Genomic DNA, 22,564 nt, shown 5'->3' with positions numbered 1-22,564 from the left:
TTACTGCACCTCGGCTAGCTGGGAGGGAGTCCGGGAAAAAGTCTGGACCTGCCGAAGGGGCAAGAGTTTTTCTTCCCTCTTTGTTTCCTGATGCGCGAGAAGAGGGGATTAAGAGCGCTGCTAAAAGGAGCTCCAGAGACGGGCGCAAGCCATGGCTAACAGCACGCACCCCAGAGACGGGCATGAGACGCTAAGGCTGCTGCTACCACCACCAAGAATCCTGTGTGCAAGCACAGTTCACTCTCCACATCTCCCTTCCGGGGAGGCTGTGCAGCCCAACTTCCCCGGGAGAAGGCACGGCACGACTCAGGGTGGTGCAAAGTCACGCTGGCCACTGCTGCCAAAGGCTCGCCCAGCACGCTGTACCCCCTCCCTCCCCCCGGGCTGAGTGAGCCAGAGCCCCCCAGTGACTGACGCCTTTAACTCCGTCCTGTATGAGCGAAGAACAGACGCCCTCCAGCGACCTACACGCAGAGATGGGGCCAAATCCAAAGGTAAGCCGCGGAAGCTGTGCGAACAAAGAAGAGAAAGGGAAATCTCTCGCAGCAGCCTCAGGAGCAGCAGATTAAATCTCCAAAATCAACTTGATGTACCCTGCATCTGTGGAATACCTGAATAGACAACGAATCATCCCAAATTGAGGAGGTGGACTTTGGGAGCAAGACAGATTATTTTCTCCCCTTTTCCTCTCTTTTTGACTGTGTGTATGCTTCTGTGTGAGATTTTGAGTGTGTGTATGCTTCTGTGTGAGATTTTGTCTGTATAGCTTTGCTTTCACCATTTGTCCTAGGGTTCTATCCGTCCATTTTTTGTTTTTACTTTAAAAAAATTTTTTTTCTTAATTATTTATTTATTTTAATAACTTTATTTTACCTTACTTTATTTTATTTTCTTTTATCCTTCCTCCCTTCCTACTTTTTCTCCCTTTTATTCTGAGCTGTGTGGATGAAAGGCTCTTGGTGCTGCTGCAGCCAGGAGTCAGTGCTGTGCCTGTGAGGTGGGAGAGACAACTTCAGGACACTGGTCCACAAGAGACCTCCCAGCTCCACGTAATATCAAACGGCGAAAATCTCCCAGAGATCTCCATCTCAACACCAACACCCAGCTTCACTCATTGACGAGCAAGCTACAGTGCTGGACACCCTATGCCAATCAACTAGGAAGACAGGAACACAGCCCCACCCATTAGCAGAGAGGCTGCCTAAAATCATAATAAGTCCCCAGACACCCCAAAACACACCACCAAACGTGGACCTGCCCACCAGAAAGACAAGATCCAGCCTCATCCACCAGAACACAGGCACTAGTCCCCTCCACCAGGAAGCCTACACAACCCACTGAACCAACTTTAGCCACTGGGGACAGACACCAAAAACAATGGGAACTATGAACCTGCAGCCTGCAAAAAGGAGACCCCAAACACAGTAAGATAAGCAAAATAAGAAGACAAAAAAACACACAGCAGATGAAGGAGCAAGATAAAAACCCACCAGACCTAACAAATGAAGAGGAAATAGGCAGTCTACCTGAAAAAGAATTCAGAATAATGATAGTAAAGATGAAGCAAAATCTTGGAAATAGAATAGAGAAAATTCAAGAAACATTTAACAAGGACCTAGAAGAACTAAAGATGAAACAAGCAACAATGAACAACACAATAAATGAAATTAAAAATACTCAAGAAGGGATCAATAGCAGAATAACGGAGGCAGAAGAACGGAGAAGACAGAATAGTGGAAATAACTAAAACAGAGCAATATAAAGAAAAAAGACTGAAAAGAACCAAGGACAGACTCAGAGACCTCTGGGACAACATTAAATGCACCAACATTCGAATTATAGGGGTTCCAGAAGAAGAAGGGAAAAAGAAAGGGACTGAGAAAATATTTGAAGAGATTATAGTTGAAAATTTCCCTAACATGGGAAAGGAAATAGTTAATCAAGTCCAGGAAGCACAGAGTCCCATACAGGATTAATCCAAGGAGAAACACGCCAAGACACATATTAATCAAACTGTCAAAAATTAAATACAAAGAAAACATATTAAAAGCAGCAAGGGAAAAACAACAAATAACACAAAAGGGAATCCCCATTAGGTTAACAGCTGATCTTTCAGAAGAAACTCTGCAACCCTGAACGGACTGGCAGGACATACTTAAAGTGATGAAGGAGAAAAACCTACAACCAAGATTACTCTACCCAGCAAGGATCTCATTCAGATTTGATGGAGAAATTAAAACCTTTACAGACAAGCAAAAGCTGAGAGAGTTCAACACCACCAAACCAGCTTTACAACAAATGCTAAAGGATCTTCTCTAGGCAAGAAACACAAGAGAAAGAAAAGACCTAAAATAACCAACCCAAAACAATTAAGAAAATGGAAATAGGAACATACATATCGATAATTACCTTAAATGTAAATGGATTAAATGCTTCCACCAAAAGACACAGACTGGTTGAATGCATACAAAAAGAAGACCCATATATATGCTGTCTACAAGAGACCCACTTCAGACCTAGGGCCACATACAGACTGAATGTGAGGGGATGGAAAAAGATATTCCATGCAAATGGAAAGCAAAAGAAAGCTGGAGTAGCAATTCTCATATCAGACAAAATAGACTTTAAAATAAAGACTATGAGAAGAGACAAAGAAGGACACTACATAATAATCAAGGGATTGATCCAAGAAGAAGATATAACAATTGTAAATATTTATGCACCCAACATAGGAGCACCTCAATACATAAGGCAAATACTAACAGCCATAAAAAGGGAAATCGAAAGTAACACATTCATAGTAGGGGACTTTAACACCCCACTTTCACCAATGGACAGATCATCCAAAATGAAATAAATAAGGAAACACAAACTTTAAATGATACATTAAACAATATGGACTTAATTGATATTCATAGGACATTCCATCCAGAAACAACAGAATACACATTTTTCTCAAGTGCTCATGGAACATTCTCCAGGATAGATCATATCTAGGGTCACAAAGCAAGCCTTGGTAAATTTAAGAAACCTGAAATTGTATCAAGTATCTTTTCTGACCATAACACTACAAGACTAGATATCAATTACAAGATAAGATCTGTAAAAATTACAAATACATGGAGGCTAAACAATACACTACTTAATAACGAAGTGATCACTGAAGAAATCAAAGAGGAAATAAAAAAAATACCTAGAAACAAATGACAATGGAGATACGATGACCCAAAACCTATGGGATGCAGCAAAAGCAGTTCTAAGAGAGAAGTTTATAGCAATATAATCCTACCTTAAGAAACAGGAAACATCTCGAATAAACAACCTAACCTTGCACCTAAAGCAATTAGAGAAAGAAGAAGAACAACAACAACAAAAAAACAAATTTAGCAGAAGGAAAGAAATCATAAAGATCAGATCAGAAATAAATGAAAAAGAAATGAAGGAAATGATAGCAAAATTCAGTAAAATGAAAAGCTGGTTCTTTGAGAAGATAAACAAAATTGATAAACCGTTAGCCAAATTCATGAAGAAAAAAAGGGAGGAGACTCAAATCAACAGAATTAGAAATGAAAAAGGAGAAGTACAACTGACACTGCAGAAATACAAAAGATCATGAGAGATTACTACAAGCAACACTATGCCAATAAAATGAACAACCTGGAAGAAACGGACAAATTCTTAGAAATGCACAACCTGCCAAGACTGAATCAGGAAGAAATAGAAAATATGAACAGACCAATCACGAGCTCTGAAATTGAAAATGTGATTAAAATTCTTCCAACAAACAAAAGCCCAGGACCAGATGGATTCACAGGCGAATTCTATCAAACATTTAGAGAAGAGCTATCACCTATACTTCTCAAACTCTTCCAAAATATAGCAGAGGGAGGAACACTCCCCAACTCATTCTACGAGGCCACCATCACCCTGATACCAAAACCAGACAAGGATGTCACAAAGAAAGAAAACTACAGGCCAATATCACTGATGAACATAGATTAAAAAATCCTCAACAAAATACTAGCAAACAGGGGGCTTCCCTGGCGGCACAGTGGCTTAGAGTCCGCCTACTGACGCACGGGACACGGGATCGTGCCCCGGTCGGGGAAGATCCCACATGCTGTGGAGCAGCTGGGCCCACGAGCCACGGCTACTGAGCCTGCACGACCGGAGCCTGTGCTCCTCAATGGGAGAGGCCACAACAGTGAGAGGCCCGCGTTCCGCAAAAAACAAAACAAAACAAAACTCGCAAACAGAATCCAACAGCACATTAAAAGGATCATACACCATGATCAAATGGGGTTTATTCCAGGAATGCAAGGATTTTTCAATATACGCAAATCAATCAATGTGATACACCATATTAACAAACTGAAGGAGAAAAACCATATGGTCATCTCAATAGATGCAGAGAAAGACTTTGACAAAATTCAACACCCATTTATGATAAAAACCCTGCAGAAAGTAGGCATAGAGGGAACTTTCCTCAACATAATAAAGGCCATATATGACAAACCCACAGCCAACATCGTCCTCGATGGTGAAAAACGGAAACCATTTCCACTAAGATCAGGAACAAGACAAGGTTGCCCACTCTCACCACTCTTATTCAACATAGTTTTGGAGGGTTTAGCCACAGAAATCGGAGAGGAAAAGGAAATAAAAGGAATCCAAATCTGAAAAGAAGTAAAACTGTCACTGTTTGCAGATGACATGATACTATACATAGAGAATCCTTAAGATGCTACCAGAAAACTACTAGAGCTAATCAATGAATTTAGTAAAGTAGCAGGATACAAAATTAATGCACAGAAATCTCCGGCATTCTTATACACTAGTGATGAAAAATCTGAAGGTGAAATCAAGAAAACACTCCCATTTACCACTGCAACAAAAGAATAAAATATCTAGGAGTAAACCTACCTAAGGAGACAAAAGACCTGTATGCAGAAAATTATAAGACACTTATGAAAGAAATTAAAGATGATGCAAATAGATGGAGAGATATACCATGTTCTTGGATTGGAAGAATCAACATTGTGAAAATGACTCTAGTACCCAAAGCAATCTACAGATTCAATGCAATCCTTATCAAACTACCACTGGCATTTTTCACAGAACTAGAAATTTTTTTTTCACAATTTGTATGGAAACACAAAGCAATCTTGACAACGAAAAACGGAGCTGGAGGAATCAGGCTCCCTGACTTCAGACTATACTACAAATCTACAGTAATCAAGACAGTATGGTACTGGCACAAAAACAGAAATATAGATCAATGGAACAGAATACAAAGCCCAGAGATAAACCCACGCACATATGGTCACCTTATCTTTGATAAAGGAGGCAGGAATGTACAGTGGAAAAATGACAGCCTCTTCAATAAGTGGTGCTGTGAAAACTGGACAGGTACATGTAAAAGTATGAGATTAGATCAATCCCTAACACCATACACAAAAATAAGCTCAAAATGGATTAAAGACCTAAATGTAAGGCCAGACACTATAAAATTCTTAGAGGAAAACATAGGCAGAACACTCTATGACATAAATCACAGCAAGATCCTTTTTGACTCACCTGCTAGAGAAATGGAAATAAAAACAAAAATAAACAAATGGAACCTAATGAACCTTCAAAGCTTTTGCACAGCAAAGGAAACCATAAACAAGACCCAAAGACAACCCTCAGAATGGGAGAAAATATTTGCAAATGAAGCAACTGACAAAGGATTAATCTCCAAATTTTACGAGCTGCTCATGCAGCTCAATAACAACAACAACAAAAAAACCCAATCCAAAAATGGGCAGAAAACCTAAATACACATTTCTCCAAAGAAGATATACAGATTGCCAACAAACACATGAAAGAATGCTCAACAGCATTAATAATTAGGGAAATGCAAATCAAAAGTACAATGAGATATCACCTCACACCGGTCAGAATGGCCATCATCAAAAAATCTAGAAACAATAAATGCTGAAGAGGGTGTGGAGAAAAGGGAACACTCTTGCACTACCAGTGGGAATGTGAATTGGAAGAGCCACTATGGAGAACAGTATGGAGGTTCCTTAAAAAACTACAAATAGAACTACCATATGACCCAGCAATCCCACCACTGGGCATATATCCTGAGAAAACCATAATTCAAAGAGTCATGTACCAAAATGTTCATTGCAGATCTATTTACAATAGCCCGGAGATGAAAACAACCTAAGTGCCCATCAGCAGATGAATGGATAAAGAAGATGTGGCACATATATATACGATGGAATATTACTCAGCCATAAAAAGAAACGAAATTGAGCTATTTGTAATGATGTGGATGGACATAGTCTGTCATACAGAGTGAAGTAAGTCAGAAAGAGAAAGACCAATACCGTATGCTAATACATATATATATATGGAATCTAAGAAAAAAGAAAATGTCATGAAGAACCTAGGGGTAAGACAGGAATAAAGACACAGACCTACTAGAGCATGGAGTTGAGGATATGGGGAGGGGGAAGGGTAAGCTGTGACAAAGTGAGAGAGTGGCATGGACATATATACACTACCAAACGTAAAATAGATAGCTAGTGGGAAGCAGCCACATAGCACAGGGAGGTCAGCTAGGTGCTTTGTGACCATCTAGAGGGGTGGGATAGGGAAGGTGGGAGGGAGGGAGACGCAAGAGTGAAGAGATATGGGAACATATGTTTATGTATAATTGATTCACTTTGTTATAAAGCAGAAACTAACACACCATTGTAAAGCAATTATACTCCAATAAAGATGTTAAAAAAACAAAAAACAAGACCCGTATACATGCTGTCTACAAGAGACCCACTTCAGACCTAGGGACACATACAGACTGAATGGGAGGGGATGGAAAAAGATATTCCATGCAAATGGAAATCAGAAGAAAGCTGGAGTAGCAATTCTCATATCAGACAAAACAGACTTTAAAATAAAGAGTATTACAAGAGACAAAGAAGGACATCACATAATCAAGGGATCGATCCAAGAAGAAGGTATAACAATTGTAAATATTTATGCACCCAACATAGGAACACTTCAATACGTAAGGCAAATACTAACAGCCATAGAAGGGTAAATCGACAGCAACACAATATAGTAGGGGACTTTAACACCCCACTTTCACCAATGGACAGATCATCCAAAATGAAATAAATAAGGAAACACAAACTTTAAATGATACATTAAACAATATGGACTTAATTGATATTCATAGGACATTCCATCCAGAAACAACAGAATACACATTTTTCTCAAGTGCTCATGGAACATTCTCCAGGATAGATCATATCTTGGGTCACAAATCTAGCCTTCGTATATTTAAGAAAACTGAAATCGTATCAAGTGTCTTTTCCGACCATAACGCTATGAGACTAGATATCAATTACAGGAAAAGATCTGTAAAACATACAAACTAATGGAGACTAAACAATACACTACTTAATAACGAAGTGATCACTGAAGAAATCAAATAGGAAATAAAAAAATACCTAGAAACAAATGACAATGGAGACACGACTACCCAAAACCTATGGGATGCAGCAAAAGCAGTTCTAAGACGGAAGTTTATAGCAATAAAATCCTACCTTAAGAAACAGGAAACACCTCGAATAAACAACCTAACCCTGCACCTAAAGCAATTAGAGAAAGAAGAAGAACAACAACAAAAAAACAAATTTAGCAGAAGGAAAGAAATCATAAAGATCAGATCAGAAATAAATGAAAAAGAAATGAAGGAAACAATAGCAAAATTCAGTGAAACTAAAAGCTGGTTCTTTGAGAAGATAAACAAAATTGATAACCATTAGCCAAACTCATGAAGAAAAAAAGGGAGGAGACTCAAATCAACAGAATTAGAAATGAAAAAGGAGAAGTAACAACTGACACTGCTGAAATACAAAAGATCATGAGAGATTACTACAAGCAACTCTATGCCAATTAAATGGACAACTGGAAGAAATGCACAAATTCTTAGAAATGCACAACCTGCCGAGACTGAATCAGGAAGAAATAGGAAAAAATTAACAGACCAATCACGAGCTCTGAAATTGAAAATGTGATTAAAATTCTTCCAACAAACAAAAGCCCAGGACCAGATGGATTCACAGGCGAACTCTTATCAAACACTTAGAGAAGAGCTAACACCTATCCTTCTCAAACTCTTCCAAAATATAGCAGAGGGAGGAACACTCCCAAACTCATTCTATGAGGCCACCATCACCCTGATACCAAAACCAGACAAGGATGTCACAAAGAAAGAAAACTACAGGCCAATATCACTGATGAACATAGATACAAAATTCCTCAACAAAATACTAGCAAACAGAATCCATAGGCACATTAAAAGGATCATACACCATGATCAAATGGGGTTTATCCCAGGAATGCAAGGATTCTTCAATATACGCAAATCAATCAATGTGATACACCATATTAACAAACTGAAGGAGAAAAACCATATGGTCATCTCAATAGATGCAGAGAAAGCTTTCGACAAAATTCAACACCCATTTATGATAAAAACCCTGCAGAAAGTAGGCATAGAAGGAACTTTCCTCAACATAATAAAGGCCATATATAACAAACCCACCGCCAACATCGTCCTTAGTGGTGAAAAACTGAAAGCATTTCCAGTAAGATCAGGACCAAGACAACATAGTTTGCCCACTCTCAACCCTCTTATTCAACATAGTTTTGGAAGTTTTAGCCACAGGAATCAGAGAAGAAAAGGAAATAAAAGGAATCCAAATCAGAAAAGAAGAAGTAAAGCTGTCACTATTTGCAGATGACATGATTCTATACATAGAGAATCCTAAAGATGCTACCAGAAAACTACTAGAGCTAATCAATGAATTTGGTAAAGTAGCAGGATAAAAAATTAATGCACAGAAATCTCCGGCATTCTTATACACTAGTGATGAAAAATCTGAAAGTGAAATCAAGAAAACACTCCCATTTACCATTGCAACAAAAAGAATAAAATATCTAGGAATGAACCTACCTAAGGAGACAAAAGACCTGTATGCAGAAAATTATAAGACACTGATGAAAAAATTTAAAGATGATACAAATAGATATAGAGATATACCATGTTCTTGGATTGGAAGAATCAACATTGTGAAAGTGACTCTACTACCCAAAGCAATCTACAGATTCAATGCAATCCCTATCAAACTACCACTGGCATTTTTCACAGAACTAAAACAAAAAATTTCACAATTTGTATGGAAACACAAAAGACTCCGAATCGCCAAAGCAATCTTGAGAATGAAAAACAGAGCTGGAGGAATCAGGCTCCCTGACTTCAGACTATACCACAAAGCTACAGTAATCAACACGGTATGGTACTGGCACAAAAACAGAAATATAGATCGTGCAACAGGATAGAAAGCCCAGAGATAAACCCGCACACAAATGGTCACCTTATCTTTGATAAAGGAGGCAAGAACATATAGTGGAGAAAAGACAACCTCTTCAATAAATGGTGCCAGGAAAATTGGACAGGTACATGTAAAAGTATGAGATTAGATCACTCCCTTACACCATACACAATAATAAGCTCAAAATGGATTAAAGACCTAAATGTAAGGCCAGACACTATAAAACTCTTAGAGGAAAACATAGGCAGAACACTCTATGACATAAATCACAGCAAGATCCTTTTTGACCCACCTCCTAGAGAAATGGAAATAAAAACAAAAATAAACAAATGGGACCTAATGAAGCTTCAATGCTTTTGCACAGCAAAGGAAACCATAAACAAGACCCAAAGACAACCCTCAGAATGGGAGAAAATATTTGCAAATGAAGCAACTGACAAAGGATTAATCTCCAAAATTTACAAGCAGCTCATGAAGCTCAACATCAAAAAAACAAACAACCAATCCAAAAATAGGCAGAAGACCTAAATAGACATTTCTCCAGAGAAGATATACAGATTGCCAACAAACACATGGAAGAATGCTCAACATCATTAATCATTAGAGAAATGCAAATCAAAACCACAATGAGATATCATCTCACACCAGTCAGAATGGCCATCATCAAAAAATCTAGAAACAATAAATGCTGGAGAGGGTGTGGAGAAAAGGGAACACTCTTGCACTGCTGGTGGGAATGTGAATTGGTTCAGCCACTATGGACAACAGTATGGAGGTTCCTTAAAAAACTACAAATAGGGCTTCCCTGGTGGCGCAGTGGTTGAGAATCTGCCTGCTAATGCAGGGGACACGGGTTCGATCCCTGGTCTGGGAAGATCCCACATGCCGCGGAGCAACTGGGCCCGTGAGCCACAACTACTGAGCCTGCGCGTCTGGAGCCTGTGCTCCACAACAAGAGAGGCCATGACAGTGAGAGGCCTGCGCACCGCGATGAAGAGTGGCCCCCGCTTGCCACAACTAGAGAAAGCCCTCGCACAGAAACGAAGACCCAACACAGCCAAAAATAAATAAATAAATTAAAGTACCCTTAATTAAAAAAAAAAAAAAAACTACAAATAGAACTACCATATGACCCAGCAATCCCACTACTGGGCATATACCCTGAGAAAACCAAAATTCAAAAAGAGTCATGTACCAAAATGTTCATTGCAGCTCTATTTACAGTAGCCCGGAGATGGAAACAACCTAAGTGCCCATCATCGGATGAATGGATAAAGAAGATGTGGCACATATATACAATGGAATATTACTCAGCCATAAAAAGAAACGAAATTGAGCTATTTGTAATGAGGTGGATAGACCTAGAGTCTGTCATACAGAGTGAAGTAAGTCAGAAAGAAAAAGACAAATACCGTATGCTAACACATATATATGGAATTTAAGAAAAAAAAATGTCATGAAGAACCTAGGGGTAAGGCAGGAATAAAGACGCAGACCTACTACAGAACGGACTTAAGGTTATGGGGAGGGGGAAGGGTGAGCTGTGACAGGGCGAGAGAGAGTCATGGACATATACACACTAACAAACGTAGTAAGGTAGATAGCTAGTGGGAAGCAGCCGCATAGCACAGGGATATTGGCTCGGTGCTTTGTGACAGCCTGGAGGGGTGGGATAGGGAGTATGGGAGGGAGGGAGACGCAAGAGGGAAGACATATGGGAACATATGTATATGTATAACTGATTCACTTTGTTATAAAGCAGAAACTAACACACCATTGTAAAGCAATTATACCCCAATAAAGATGTTAAAAAAAAACATAAAAAAAAAATCTAGAAACAATAAATGCTGGAGAGGGTGTGGAGAAAAGGGAACACTCTTGCACTGCTGGTGGTAATGTGAATTGGTACAGCCACTATAGAGAACAGTATGGAGGGAGGTTCCTTAAAAAACTACATATAGAACTACAATATGACCCAGCAATCCCACTACTGGGCATATACCCTGAGAAAACCATAATTCAAAAAGAGTCATGTACCAAAATGTTCATTGCAGCTCTATTTACAATAGCCAGGACATGGAAGCAGCCTAAGTGTCTATCGACAGATGAATGGATAAAGAAGATGTGGCACATATATACAATGGAATATTACTCAGCCATAAAATGGAATGAAACTGAGTTATTTGTAGTGAGGTGGATGGACCGAGAGACTGTCATACACAGTGAAGTAAGTCAGAAAGAGAAAGGCAAATATCGTATGCTAACACATATATATGGAATCTAAAAAAAAAGAAAAGGAAAAAAAAATGGTCAGAAGAACCTAGGGGGAAGATGGGAATAAAGATGCAGACCTACTAGAGAATGGACTTGAGGATATGGGGAGGGGGAAGGGTAAGCTGGGACAAAGTGAGAGAGTAGCATGGACATATATACACTACCAAACATAAAATAGATAGCTAGTGGGAAGCAGCCACATAGCACAGGGAGATCAGCTCGGTGCTTTGTGACCACTTAGAGGGTGGGATAGGGAGGGTGAGAGGGAGGGAGATGCAAGAGGGAAGAGATATGGGGACATATGTATATGTATAACTGATTCACTTTGTTATAAAGCAGAAACTAACACACCATTGTAAAGCAATTATACTCCAATAATGATGTTTAAAAAAAAAGGAAAGAAATCTGTTGCATTTCTATACACTAACAATGAAAGATCAGAAAAAGAAATTAAAGAAACAATCCCATCTACCATCACATCAAAAAGAATAAAATAGCTAGGAATAAAACTACCTAAGGAGACAAAAGACCTGTACTCTGAAAACTATAGGATGCTGATGAAAGAAATTGAAGATGACACAAACAGATGGAAAGATATACCATGTTCTTGGATTGAAAGAATCAATATTGTCACAATGACTATACTACCCAGGGCACTCTACAGATTCAATGCAATCCCTATCAAATTACCAATGGCATTTTTCACAGAACTAGAATAAAAAAATCTTAAAATTTGTATGGAGACACAAAAGACCCTGAATAGCCAAAGCAATCCTGAGAAGCAAAAATGGAGCTGGAGCAATTAGGCGCTCTGACTTCAGACTATACTGCAAAGGTATAGTCATCAAAACATTATGGTACTAGCACAGAAATAGAAATATAGTTCAATGGAACAGGATAGAAAGCCCAGAAATAAACACATGCAGCTATGTCAATTAATCTATGACACAGGAGGCAAGACTCTACAATGAGGGAAATACAGTCTCTTCAATAAATGGTGCTGGGAAAACTGGACAGCTACATGTAAAAAAAAAAAAAGAAATTAGAACACTCTTTAACACCATACACAAAAATAAACTCAAAATGGATTAAAGACCTAAACTGAAGACCAGGCACTATAAAACTCTTAAAGGAAAACATAGGCAGAACACTTTGACATAAATCGCAGCAACATCTTTTTTGATCTGTCTACCAGAGTTATGGAAATAAAAACAAAAATAAACAAATGGAACCTAATTAAACTCAAAAGCTTTTGCACATCAAAGTAAACCATAAACAAAATGAAAAGACATCCCACAGAATGGGAGAAAATATTAGCAAGTGATGTGACCGACAAGGGACTGGTCTCCAAAATTTACAAACAGCTCATGCAGCTCAATATCAAAAAGACAAACAACCCAATCAAAAAATGAGTAGAAGACCTAAATAGATATTTCTCCAAAGAAGACATACAGGTGGCCAACAGGCACATGAAAGGATGCTCAACATTGCTAATTATTAGAGAAATGCAAATCAAAACTACAATGAGATATCACCTCACACCAGTCAGAATGGCCATCATCAAAAAGTCTACAAACAATAAATGCTGGAGGGGGTGTGGAGAAAAGAGAACCCTCCTACATTATTGGTAGGAATGTAAATTGGTACAGCTACTAAGGAGAATAGTACGGAGGTTCCTTAAAATAACTAAAAATAGAGCTACCATATGATCCAGGAATTCCACTCCTGGGCATATATCTGGAGAAAACCATGGTTTGAAAGGATTCATGCACCTCAGTGTTCACTGCAGCAATGTTTACAATAGCCAAGACATGGAGGCAACCCAAATGTCCATCGACAGAATGGATAAAGAAGATATGGTACATATAAACAATGGAATATTACTCAGCCATTAACAAGAATGAAATAATGCCATTTGCAGCAACATGGATGGACCTGGAGATTATTGTACTAAGTGAAATAAGTCAGACAGGGAAAGACAAATATCATATGATAGCACTTATATAAAAAATCTTTTAAAAATGATACAAATGAACTTATTTACAAAACAGAAACAGACTCACAGACTTACAGAGCAAATGGTCACCAGAGGGGAAGGGTGGGGGGTGGAGAGGGATCATCAGGGAGTTTGGGATTGACATGTATACACTGCTATATATAAAATAGATACCCAAAAAGGACCTACTGTATAGCACAGGGAACTCTGCTCAATATTATGTAACAATGTACATGGGAAAATAATTTGAAAAAGAGTAGATACATGTATATAACTGAATCACTCTGCTGTACACCTGAGACTAACACAGCATTGTTAATCAACTATACTCCAATATAAAATAAAAGTAAAAAAAAATCAGTTTAAGAAAAGGAAATTTTTTGAGCCGCAACAAGCTTTAGGCTCAGCCAAACTGTGAGATTTCAGTCATGTCATCAAAACTTTTTCTCCATGCTCCATCCCACCCCCAATCTCTGACCTCTGTCCTGTGAGCTCTTCTCTTCAAGGCAGGCTCCCTCTGGGAAGGCAACGTCCTCTCCAGATTCTATTCCCAGTGGCAAAAGAACTTCAAGAGTTGGAATACTCCTGGCAAAAACACAGGACCTGTATGAAGAAAACCATAAAAGACCTAAATAAGAAGGGAAGACACAATATTGTCTTTTTTTTTTTTTTTCAAATTGATTTATACTACTTTTTTCCAAATTGATTTATAATCCAATCCCATTCTATTCAAAATCCTAAAGCAATGTCTTAATGGATTCTTTATAAACTGGTTTTCAGAATTCAACTTAAACAATTCACAGAAATGGCCAAGGATTTTTTTTTTTTTTGAGAAAGAAGAATGGTGGGGTAAATTAGACTATAACACCAGATGTTTAAACATGTCATAAACATATAGTAATTGAGACACAGTGCTATTAGTAGAGAAAAAGATGTCAACAAACTAAACATTCAAATTAGCTGGGAAAAAATGGACCATCTATAAACAGTGCTGAAACACCCACCCCAACTCTTCTTTTATAAGAAGTGAGTCCTACTTCATACTGTTACCAAATGCAAGTTCATATGCCCCACATACAGTGAAAAACAAACTGAAACATCAGAGTTTGGAGCAGAGAAAGGTTTATTGCAGGGCCACACAGTTTCAGTTGCTAGTCAGTACACTGACTGAAACCAACAAAGGCTGAATAACCAGTTCCTCCAAAACGTTGGAAATACCATCCTTTTGGACATTAATGCCTATAGTTTTTCTCCTTGGCATGCCGGTTTTCTTAGTTCTGTGACTGTAGACATGGGATTCAGTCCAGCAGTTTCAGCTAGTGTAGATGGAATGAGCTCCGTAGTAACATCTGCAAAGGCATGAACGCAGTAGGATTTCATACCACTCAATGTTCATGAATATCCGCTTAACCACAGGGCCCACTCTATCTCTGGAGCACTACCTCCTGCAATTAGAGCTCTCTGCTTTACTAAACAATGAATAACACATAGGGCATCATGAACTGAGGGCCCGGCTTCTTCAATCACCAATGTGTTAGAACCAGGAACAACAGCTATAACTTTTTCCTGGGATAATACAGCCTGTAATCTTGAGCAGTGTGCCAGAACCATGTAAATTGACCCCCTCAGCTCATTCAGCCAAACCCAGCATGTCAGCAGTCAAGTTGGTCAGTATGAGCAATTGGCTTGGTTCCAATATTTTCTCTTTCAATGTCCTTAACTACCACAATCTTCATTTTGATCCGGAAATTTAATACAAGATCACTAAGAGCATATGTCTTAAGAATCAACTGTTTGATTATCATGATCTGTTTTTAAGCCCAATCTTAATCTTTTCAACTTTGGATATGTCAGAATTGGTCACCTTATGGGTGAGAACCAGCCCTTCCACCAACACAAAATCATCAATTGTCCCACCAAGTTTCCTTTTAAAAAAAAAAAAGACAGTTTATTTAAACTAAAAACAAGCAAAAAAACAAGAATAGTTTACCCACCCATTTCTCTCACCCCTCTACCCCCACCTCTGGAAACCACCAACCTGCTCTATCTATGAGCTTGTTTTTTTGTTTTTATTTTTAGATTCCACCAGTAAGAGAGATCACACAGTATTTGTCTTTCTGATTTATTTCACTTAGCATTATACCCTGGAGGGCATTAGCAGGTTTCTTAACTATTCTGACATCTCTGAGATCTACAACAGTAGCTGTGGCTGGATCACACTTTCCTCCCTGCATTTACACTCACTTAAGAGAAAGACTTGAATACTGAGAGACAACTGCTGAGCTCAGTAAAGTGGCTGCACTGTTTAACAACACTTCTCTGTCACTCGTCACAGGTCACTCTGTCACAGGTCACGGCATGTCAAGATTTCAGTACCCTTTCCAAATCCTTCTAAAGTGATCTGGAAATGATGAATCCATTTCTGAAAAAACCTGGTACAGGAATCAAAGAGAGAGCCAGCAACGATGACCACTGATGTGGTGTCATTTCCTTCTTTCTCTTGAGCCTTAGCTCTCGCGGCATTCTGGCTGTTGGATGTAATGCTTGTGTTTGTTTCAGAATGGTAGCACCATTTGTAATGGTCACATCACCTCTTCCATCTTGAATCATTTTATCCATTCCTTTTGGTCCAAGTCTTGATCTAATGCATCGGCAATAGCTTTGGCCATGAAGATGCTGCTGAAGCAGATCTGGGCTGGCTTCTTGTCCTCACGGGTGCTTTGCCCCTGGCTGCTAGCAAGCTTGGTTGGGTCTGTGTGGGCTCCGAAGGACAGACGAATGCAGATTCCAGCGGGCACTAGAATAACTGTGTTCACTGTTAACCACTGAAGGGGATCAGAACATGTTACCCCCAAATATGCCACTTTGGCATACTGATTATTTTAGCTGAAGGCAACTGAGAAATAATATATATAGGAAGGGCTCTCTGACCCCCTGCTGCCTAAAAGCAGGGCATAAATTTCCTGTGAGAAAGGTGCCTTCTTGTACCAGGAAGGGGAGAACACTCTTATCACTGGCAATGGGAGTTAATGCCAAGATGAATCTACATTAATTTTACTAAAATAATCCTCATCTTCCATTAGTTTCCCCCATATAGTCCTAGTCACTGTCCCACAATATACCACCCGTGGAAGCCCAAACCCCTTTTCTTTGTTTAGTCATATCTCCACAATTTATCGCCCTTTGTTAAAATGGTATGTAAACCCCAAGTCTTACTGCTTCTTTGAGTTTTCACTTCTTTTCTATGAAGTCCCTGTAAAAAACATTAACATCAAATAAGATTTGTATGTTTCTCTCCTGTTAAGCTATTTTTTGTCTTTGAAATTCATAGGGCTCAGGTACAGGGCAAAGTTTTCTTTCTCCATCTACTTCAAGCGATGGGTTGACTACAGAATGGAAGGTGAAAGAGAAGGACTTGTTATGTGCCTGTGTATTGATTAAATGTTTAAAATAATTGTATGTGTTGTATTTAAAGAGACAATAAAAAGGAAATTGTCATCAATTAAGTTACTCCTAAGAATAAAGGCTTATTGAATCCCAAGCGGAACCAAATTTTTTTGTTTGTTTTTTTGCGGTACTCGGGCCTCTCACTGTTGTGGCCTCTCCCGTTGCGGAGCACAGGCTCCGGACGCGCAGCCTCCGGAAGCGCAGGCTCAGCGGCCATGGCTCACGGGCCCAGCCGCTCCGCAGCATGTGGGATCTTCCCGGACCGGGGCGCGAACCCGTGTCCCCTGCATTGGCAGGCGGACTCTCAATCACTGCGCCACCAGGGAAGCCCCCAACTGTTTTTTTTTTTTAAAGATGCATAAATTAAAACTTTAAAGATTTAATAATTTATTGAAGTCAGAAAAATAAAATTTCAATATATTAACTCTAAAAACCTAGAAGTCCCAGAAATTATATTTTAAAGGATTTAGAAAGAATTCCTTAAAAAAGTATTTACTATTACATTCTTTGTTAAACTAAACTGTGACTGGGAAGACTTGTAGTATCATTTTACACCCCTGACACAGTGCCTTGATAAATTAGTCAGCAGTAGCACATGAAATCATGGATAAATGAGAGATACATATCCACTCTTATCCAAAGGTAGCAAATAGCCCCGTATTTCCTATTTAATGGAAAGCAGTTTCTTCTGTAATTCTTTGGAGCAATAAGCCTTTAGACCCGTGTCTCCCATTTAAAGAAGAGCCATTTGTGCCTTTGTCCTAATATCTCTCAGTACTTGTCAGGAGTTAAAATGCTGGCTGAATCACTGTAGGACTCATATGAATGCAGGTAAAAATGTCTCAGGAGGTGGTTTACTCCGGTTTGTTCTTTCACATCTCAAATTTGCTTGGCTGGTCACAGTTCGGCAGGTAGAAATGAGTTAAGAATTTTAGATCTCACGATAATTTTGACCAGAAGTAGATTAAGATCATTGCTGTAGAGTATGAGAGAAAAACCCAGACCAGCTGTCTTTACCAAGATGGCGGCAATGAGCGTTGGAAGGAGAGACAAAATCCATCCCATAAGGGGAGGGAGAAGAGAACTAGATTGCTTCATAACACTCAAAACCTGTACTCAATAAAATGCACCAGGGGTTCTAAATTAAACACTAAGACAACTCCTGAATTTAAAATGTAAAAAAAGGAAATCCTAGGGCTTCCCTGGTGGCCCAGTGGTTGAGAGTCCGCCTGCCGATGCAGGGGACACGGGTTCGTGCCCCGGTCCGGAAGATCCCACATGCCGCGGAGCGGCTGGGCCCGTGAGCCATGGCCGCTGAGGCGGCGCGTCCGGAGCCTGTGCTCCGCAACGGGAGACGCCACAACAGTGAGAGGCCCGCGTACCGCAAAAAAAAAAAAAAAAAGAAATCCTGAGTAATAGGTAACTTGTAATTAAGAAGCTTCGAGTTAGTATTTGTAAGAAGTAGGCTAACATAGGGGGTAGAAGGTCGTAGGGGACACAACTTTGTCAGTTAGAGCAAGAATACTCATCTTTTCACTCCTTTCAAAAGCCGAGAGGAAGGTAGAATACTATATCATGTTCTTTCCTGAGCAAGGAACTGATGCCATTTTGGGAAACCGACAAATCGCTAAATTGAAAGGTATCCCCTGAGACAATAAAGCAAGCAGTTCCAGTCAGAAAAATGGCCGGGGGGGGGGGGGGCGGGACATGAAAGCCAGCCTGTGGCATTTTAACTGCAGCTGAGAGAGGTGTGGGCATGTCTAGTTTACTCGTTTGTGGAATTTCTGCTTCTTGATGTTAAAAGATTGTTCCTTACTCAATGGTGATTAGCCAAAAGATGAGAACAAAAACAATGCGCCCCTATCAATTTCATCTTTATTGCGGAGTGCCCTTGGGGGCCAAATGCCTTGTTAAGAAAAAACGGCTCAGGTGGCGTTCTGAGAGTTCACAGGTCTGAATAGTTGAAGACCCCGCCTCCCGATCCCTTCCCATCCCAAAAGAATGGAATTAATGCTAACACCTCAAACTGTTCATGCAAGGTCAAGGTTGATTCAAATACTACCTCTCCTCCACAAATGGAACCCAATTCATCAATACAGGTCTACCAGGAAATTGCAAAACAGGAGGCTAAGTTTCCTGCAGTGTCTTCCCTAGATTCTTAGATTTTTTTTAATTGTTGGTTTTAATAGTTTGGCTGTGTTTCTTCTATAACCTGGGTCACCACGGTTGCTGATTCAACCCCAGTAAGGAGGAGAAGAAAGAAGCAGGGGTCTCGCTCAGAACCCAGGAGGCATTCTCCCCTCTTACTGAAGGCTGGCCAGACTCTCGCTGATCATGAGCTCAGTTTAGAAGCCGCAGTGCAAGGGCCTCCCGCTCTAGCCTAGACCACAGAGATCAATGGCTTACAGCTGCGCGCCAGGGCGCCTGGCTATCTCCCCATTGAGGGCTGGGTGCAGTGAACTGGCAGTTAAGGAACCTCGAGTTGTCAGCACCACGGGGTGCCCGCGCAACCACCGCCCCCCCACCCCCCAGAGACCTCTGCCTCAGCTCTTCCTGAGGGATGGGGGGGCTGGACAAGGGGCTGCCTTTTCATTCTAACGTTTTAGGCTGGTGTGCTCTGACTTGCAGAGCCGTGGGGGTCTATGGAGAAAGGTGCATCTAATAAGTGTTGGAGAAAGAACCCACCTGGCCCAGGCCACGCCGTTGCTGACTTCGCCACTTTGGGAATTTCTACCTAAGCAAAGCATCCAGACCTAACATGAGCTCACCCTAAAACCCCGAGGGCGGTCAAGGACAAGGCCGAAGTGTGCAAACCCAAGTCGTGCGCTGCTGTTTCAGAATGGGTTAGTATGAGAGCCGTCTAGCTAGGCCTGTTTTGGTGACTGACTCCGCCAGTAGAGGAGAAAGCCGGACTTCACCACGAATGTCCCAGGCCTGCTGAAACGAACGCCCCACGGGGCTGGCGCCGCAGGGTCCCTCCGGGCGCCGGCCGCGTGGGCGCGTCCCGGGCTGCCCACCCGCCCCGGGTCCCCACGCCCGCCGCGCTCACCCAGCCGCCGTTCGCCATCAGTCAGGCGCGGTGCCGTCCGGAGAGCTGAGCACACAGCAAGGCCACCAGGAACCGGCAGTCTCTGCTAACGTCTTCATTCTCCGTCTTCTTCCGCCTAAGGGCCCCCCGCGGCGGCCTCTCCAGCAGCGTCCCCGCGAAGGTCACGAGCGCTGCCACGCGGCCCCAGCTGGGGCCGCCACGGTTGTTGGCGACTAGCTCCTGCGCCATCCAGGCCACCAGCTCGACGCGGTTCCCGCGGAAGCCGCGGTATTGCGACAAGAAGTGCAGCTTGGTCTTCTGTTTCCAGGCGGCCACGGGCGCAGCACGGCGGCCTCGGGCGTGTACGGCGCCCGCACGGGGGTGCCGGGCTCGCTGGCGCAGTACTCCAGGTAGTCCGTCAGCAGCCTAGCTGTACGCTCCCTGAACGCGTCCCCCATGACTCCACCTCTGCCGGGGCCTGACCCGGCCTGTTTTATAGGCTCGCCCGCGCCCCGCCCCGCCCCGCCCCTCCCCGCTCCGCTTTGGCTCGGCTCAGCCCGGTCCGCCCCGGGCAGTTGGTTTCCCAGGTCCGGAGAGGAGCCTTTGATGGGAATCCCATCTACACCTGTTCCAGCCCCAATAGGCGAGGCCCAGCTGTGTGCATGTGTTCACATAGCAATCAGGGGCACAGTGAGACTCTTTTGGGGTTATTGTTTAGCTCTCGGCTTGGGGACTAAGAACCCAGTGAGGACAGTCTGGGAAGCTGAGCTAGACTTTTGCCTCCTTTTTAGGAAAGGTTGACAAAGGCTACACACAGCCCTCCACTGGCGGCTCCCTTGAAAGGATTATCAGCGTCTTCTCAGATTGGACTGAAGCATCCAGGTGTGTGTGGGAGGTACCTTTCTTTGGGTCTGGGATATGTAGCAGGAAACAGGATGATTCTCCTTCAGGTTGCTAGAGTGCCAATATTGGCTGCATTCACTCATTCATTCACTCATTTACTCCTAGTCTTTGGGGTGGTAGGTCTCCCCCTTAGCACTGGAGATATAATGGAGAACAAGGCATGTGGTTCCTGCTCTCAAGGACCCTAGAGTCTAGCCATGGGACAAAGAAACAGGCAATCACAGTACAGTTAAATTATCACCACAATAGAGGTTGAGGGAGTACCCAGCTTTTGGCTGCTTCTTAAAGCTACCATCCCTATATTGCTTAGAATTCTCCACTTTTTACTGGCCAATCCATTACTCCAATTCCCTATTATAGTTAATACTTCTTATACTAATCTTTCTCTGTTCATGTTACTCTATGGCTTCTTTCTCCTGATTGGACACAGACTGACATAGAATTGTACCAGCAGTGAAATTTGTGAGGGTCCATTGGTCTGGAGCATTTTGAAATATCCCCGTCAGGGTGGAAGATGAATTGCTGCAGCTTGTATCACCGACAAAAAGAAAGAGGCACAACCCTTGGTAGGTCACTTTGGAGGCAACATACACATTTGAGTATGCAACCTCAACCCATCTACAGGCGGGTGGATTGGGAAGCAGAACAAGAGAAGGCTCTACAGCTGTCTAGGCTACAGTACAAGCTACTCTATCACTTGGGTTTTATGATCCAGCGGGTCCAATGATACTTGAAGTGTCAAATAGAGAAGCTGTATGGAGCCTCTGGCAAGCACCGATACAGTTACAGTGCAGACCTCTAGGATTGTGAAGCAAATCTACGTCCTCTTCTGCAGATGACTGTCCTTTTGAGAAGCAGGTTCTGGCTTGCTACTAGGTCTTCATAGAGGCTGAATGAGGTGACCATGCAGCTTGAGTTCTCCTCATAATATGGACGTTGTCTGACGTGCCTTGTTTTAAGGTTGGGTGTGCACAGCAGCAATCTTTCATCAAGTGGAAATGGTATATGAGAGACTGAACTCAGGCGGGTCCATGATGTACAAGTAAATTGTGAGTAGGCGGCTCAGACCCCTGCAACACAGCTCCTGTTCTTTGCCTCTTCTCTTGTTCCATGCCTATGACCTTCAGGGGATTGCTTATGACCAGCTGACTGAGGGAGAAAACTCAAGCCTGGATTATAGATGGGTCTGTATGATATGCTGGTACTACATGAAAGTGGACAGCTGGAGCATTATAGCCCCACTCATGGGGGACTGTGAAGACAATGGTGAAGGAAAATCCTCCCAGTGGGCAGAAATTCAAACAGGATATATGACTGTACACTATGTCTGGGGGGAGAGATGGCCAGAGTACAGATCTACATTGATTCATGGGCATTTGCTGATGGTTTGGCTGGATGGTCAGGGCCTTGAAGATTGGTGACAAGGAAATCTTGGACAGAGATATGTGGCTGGACCCCTCTGAAGAGGCAGAATGAAGATACTCGTCTCCCATGTCAATGCCTCCAAAGGGCAGCCACTGC

At 41.6% G+C, this 22,564-nt stretch overlaps 1 protein-coding gene and 1 pseudogene across 1 annotated transcript; both read right to left on the bottom strand.

Moving 5' to 3' along the window:
• On the bottom strand, positions 1 to 16,535 carry LOC117197395 (T-complex protein 1 subunit delta-like; annotated as a pseudogene).
• On the bottom strand, positions 14,030 to 20,613 carry BCL2L10 (BCL2 like 10). The gene is given in 3 exon segments (XM_033409141.2): positions 14,030 to 14,268; positions 20,162 to 20,478; positions 20,481 to 20,613. Coding segments are annotated over 2 exon segments (414 nt in total). The 5' UTR covers positions 20,599 to 20,613; the 3' UTR covers positions 14,030 to 14,268; positions 20,162 to 20,182.
• Positions 20,614 to 22,564: the final 1,951 nt, after the last annotated feature.

Source organism: Orcinus orca, chromosome 2 (genome assembly GCF_937001465.1).
Source record: "Orcinus orca chromosome 2, mOrcOrc1.1, whole genome shotgun sequence".
Taxonomy (NCBI): domain Eukaryota; kingdom Metazoa; phylum Chordata; class Mammalia; order Artiodactyla; family Delphinidae; genus Orcinus; species Orcinus orca.
This window is presented reverse-complemented; position numbering and strand designations above follow the sequence as displayed.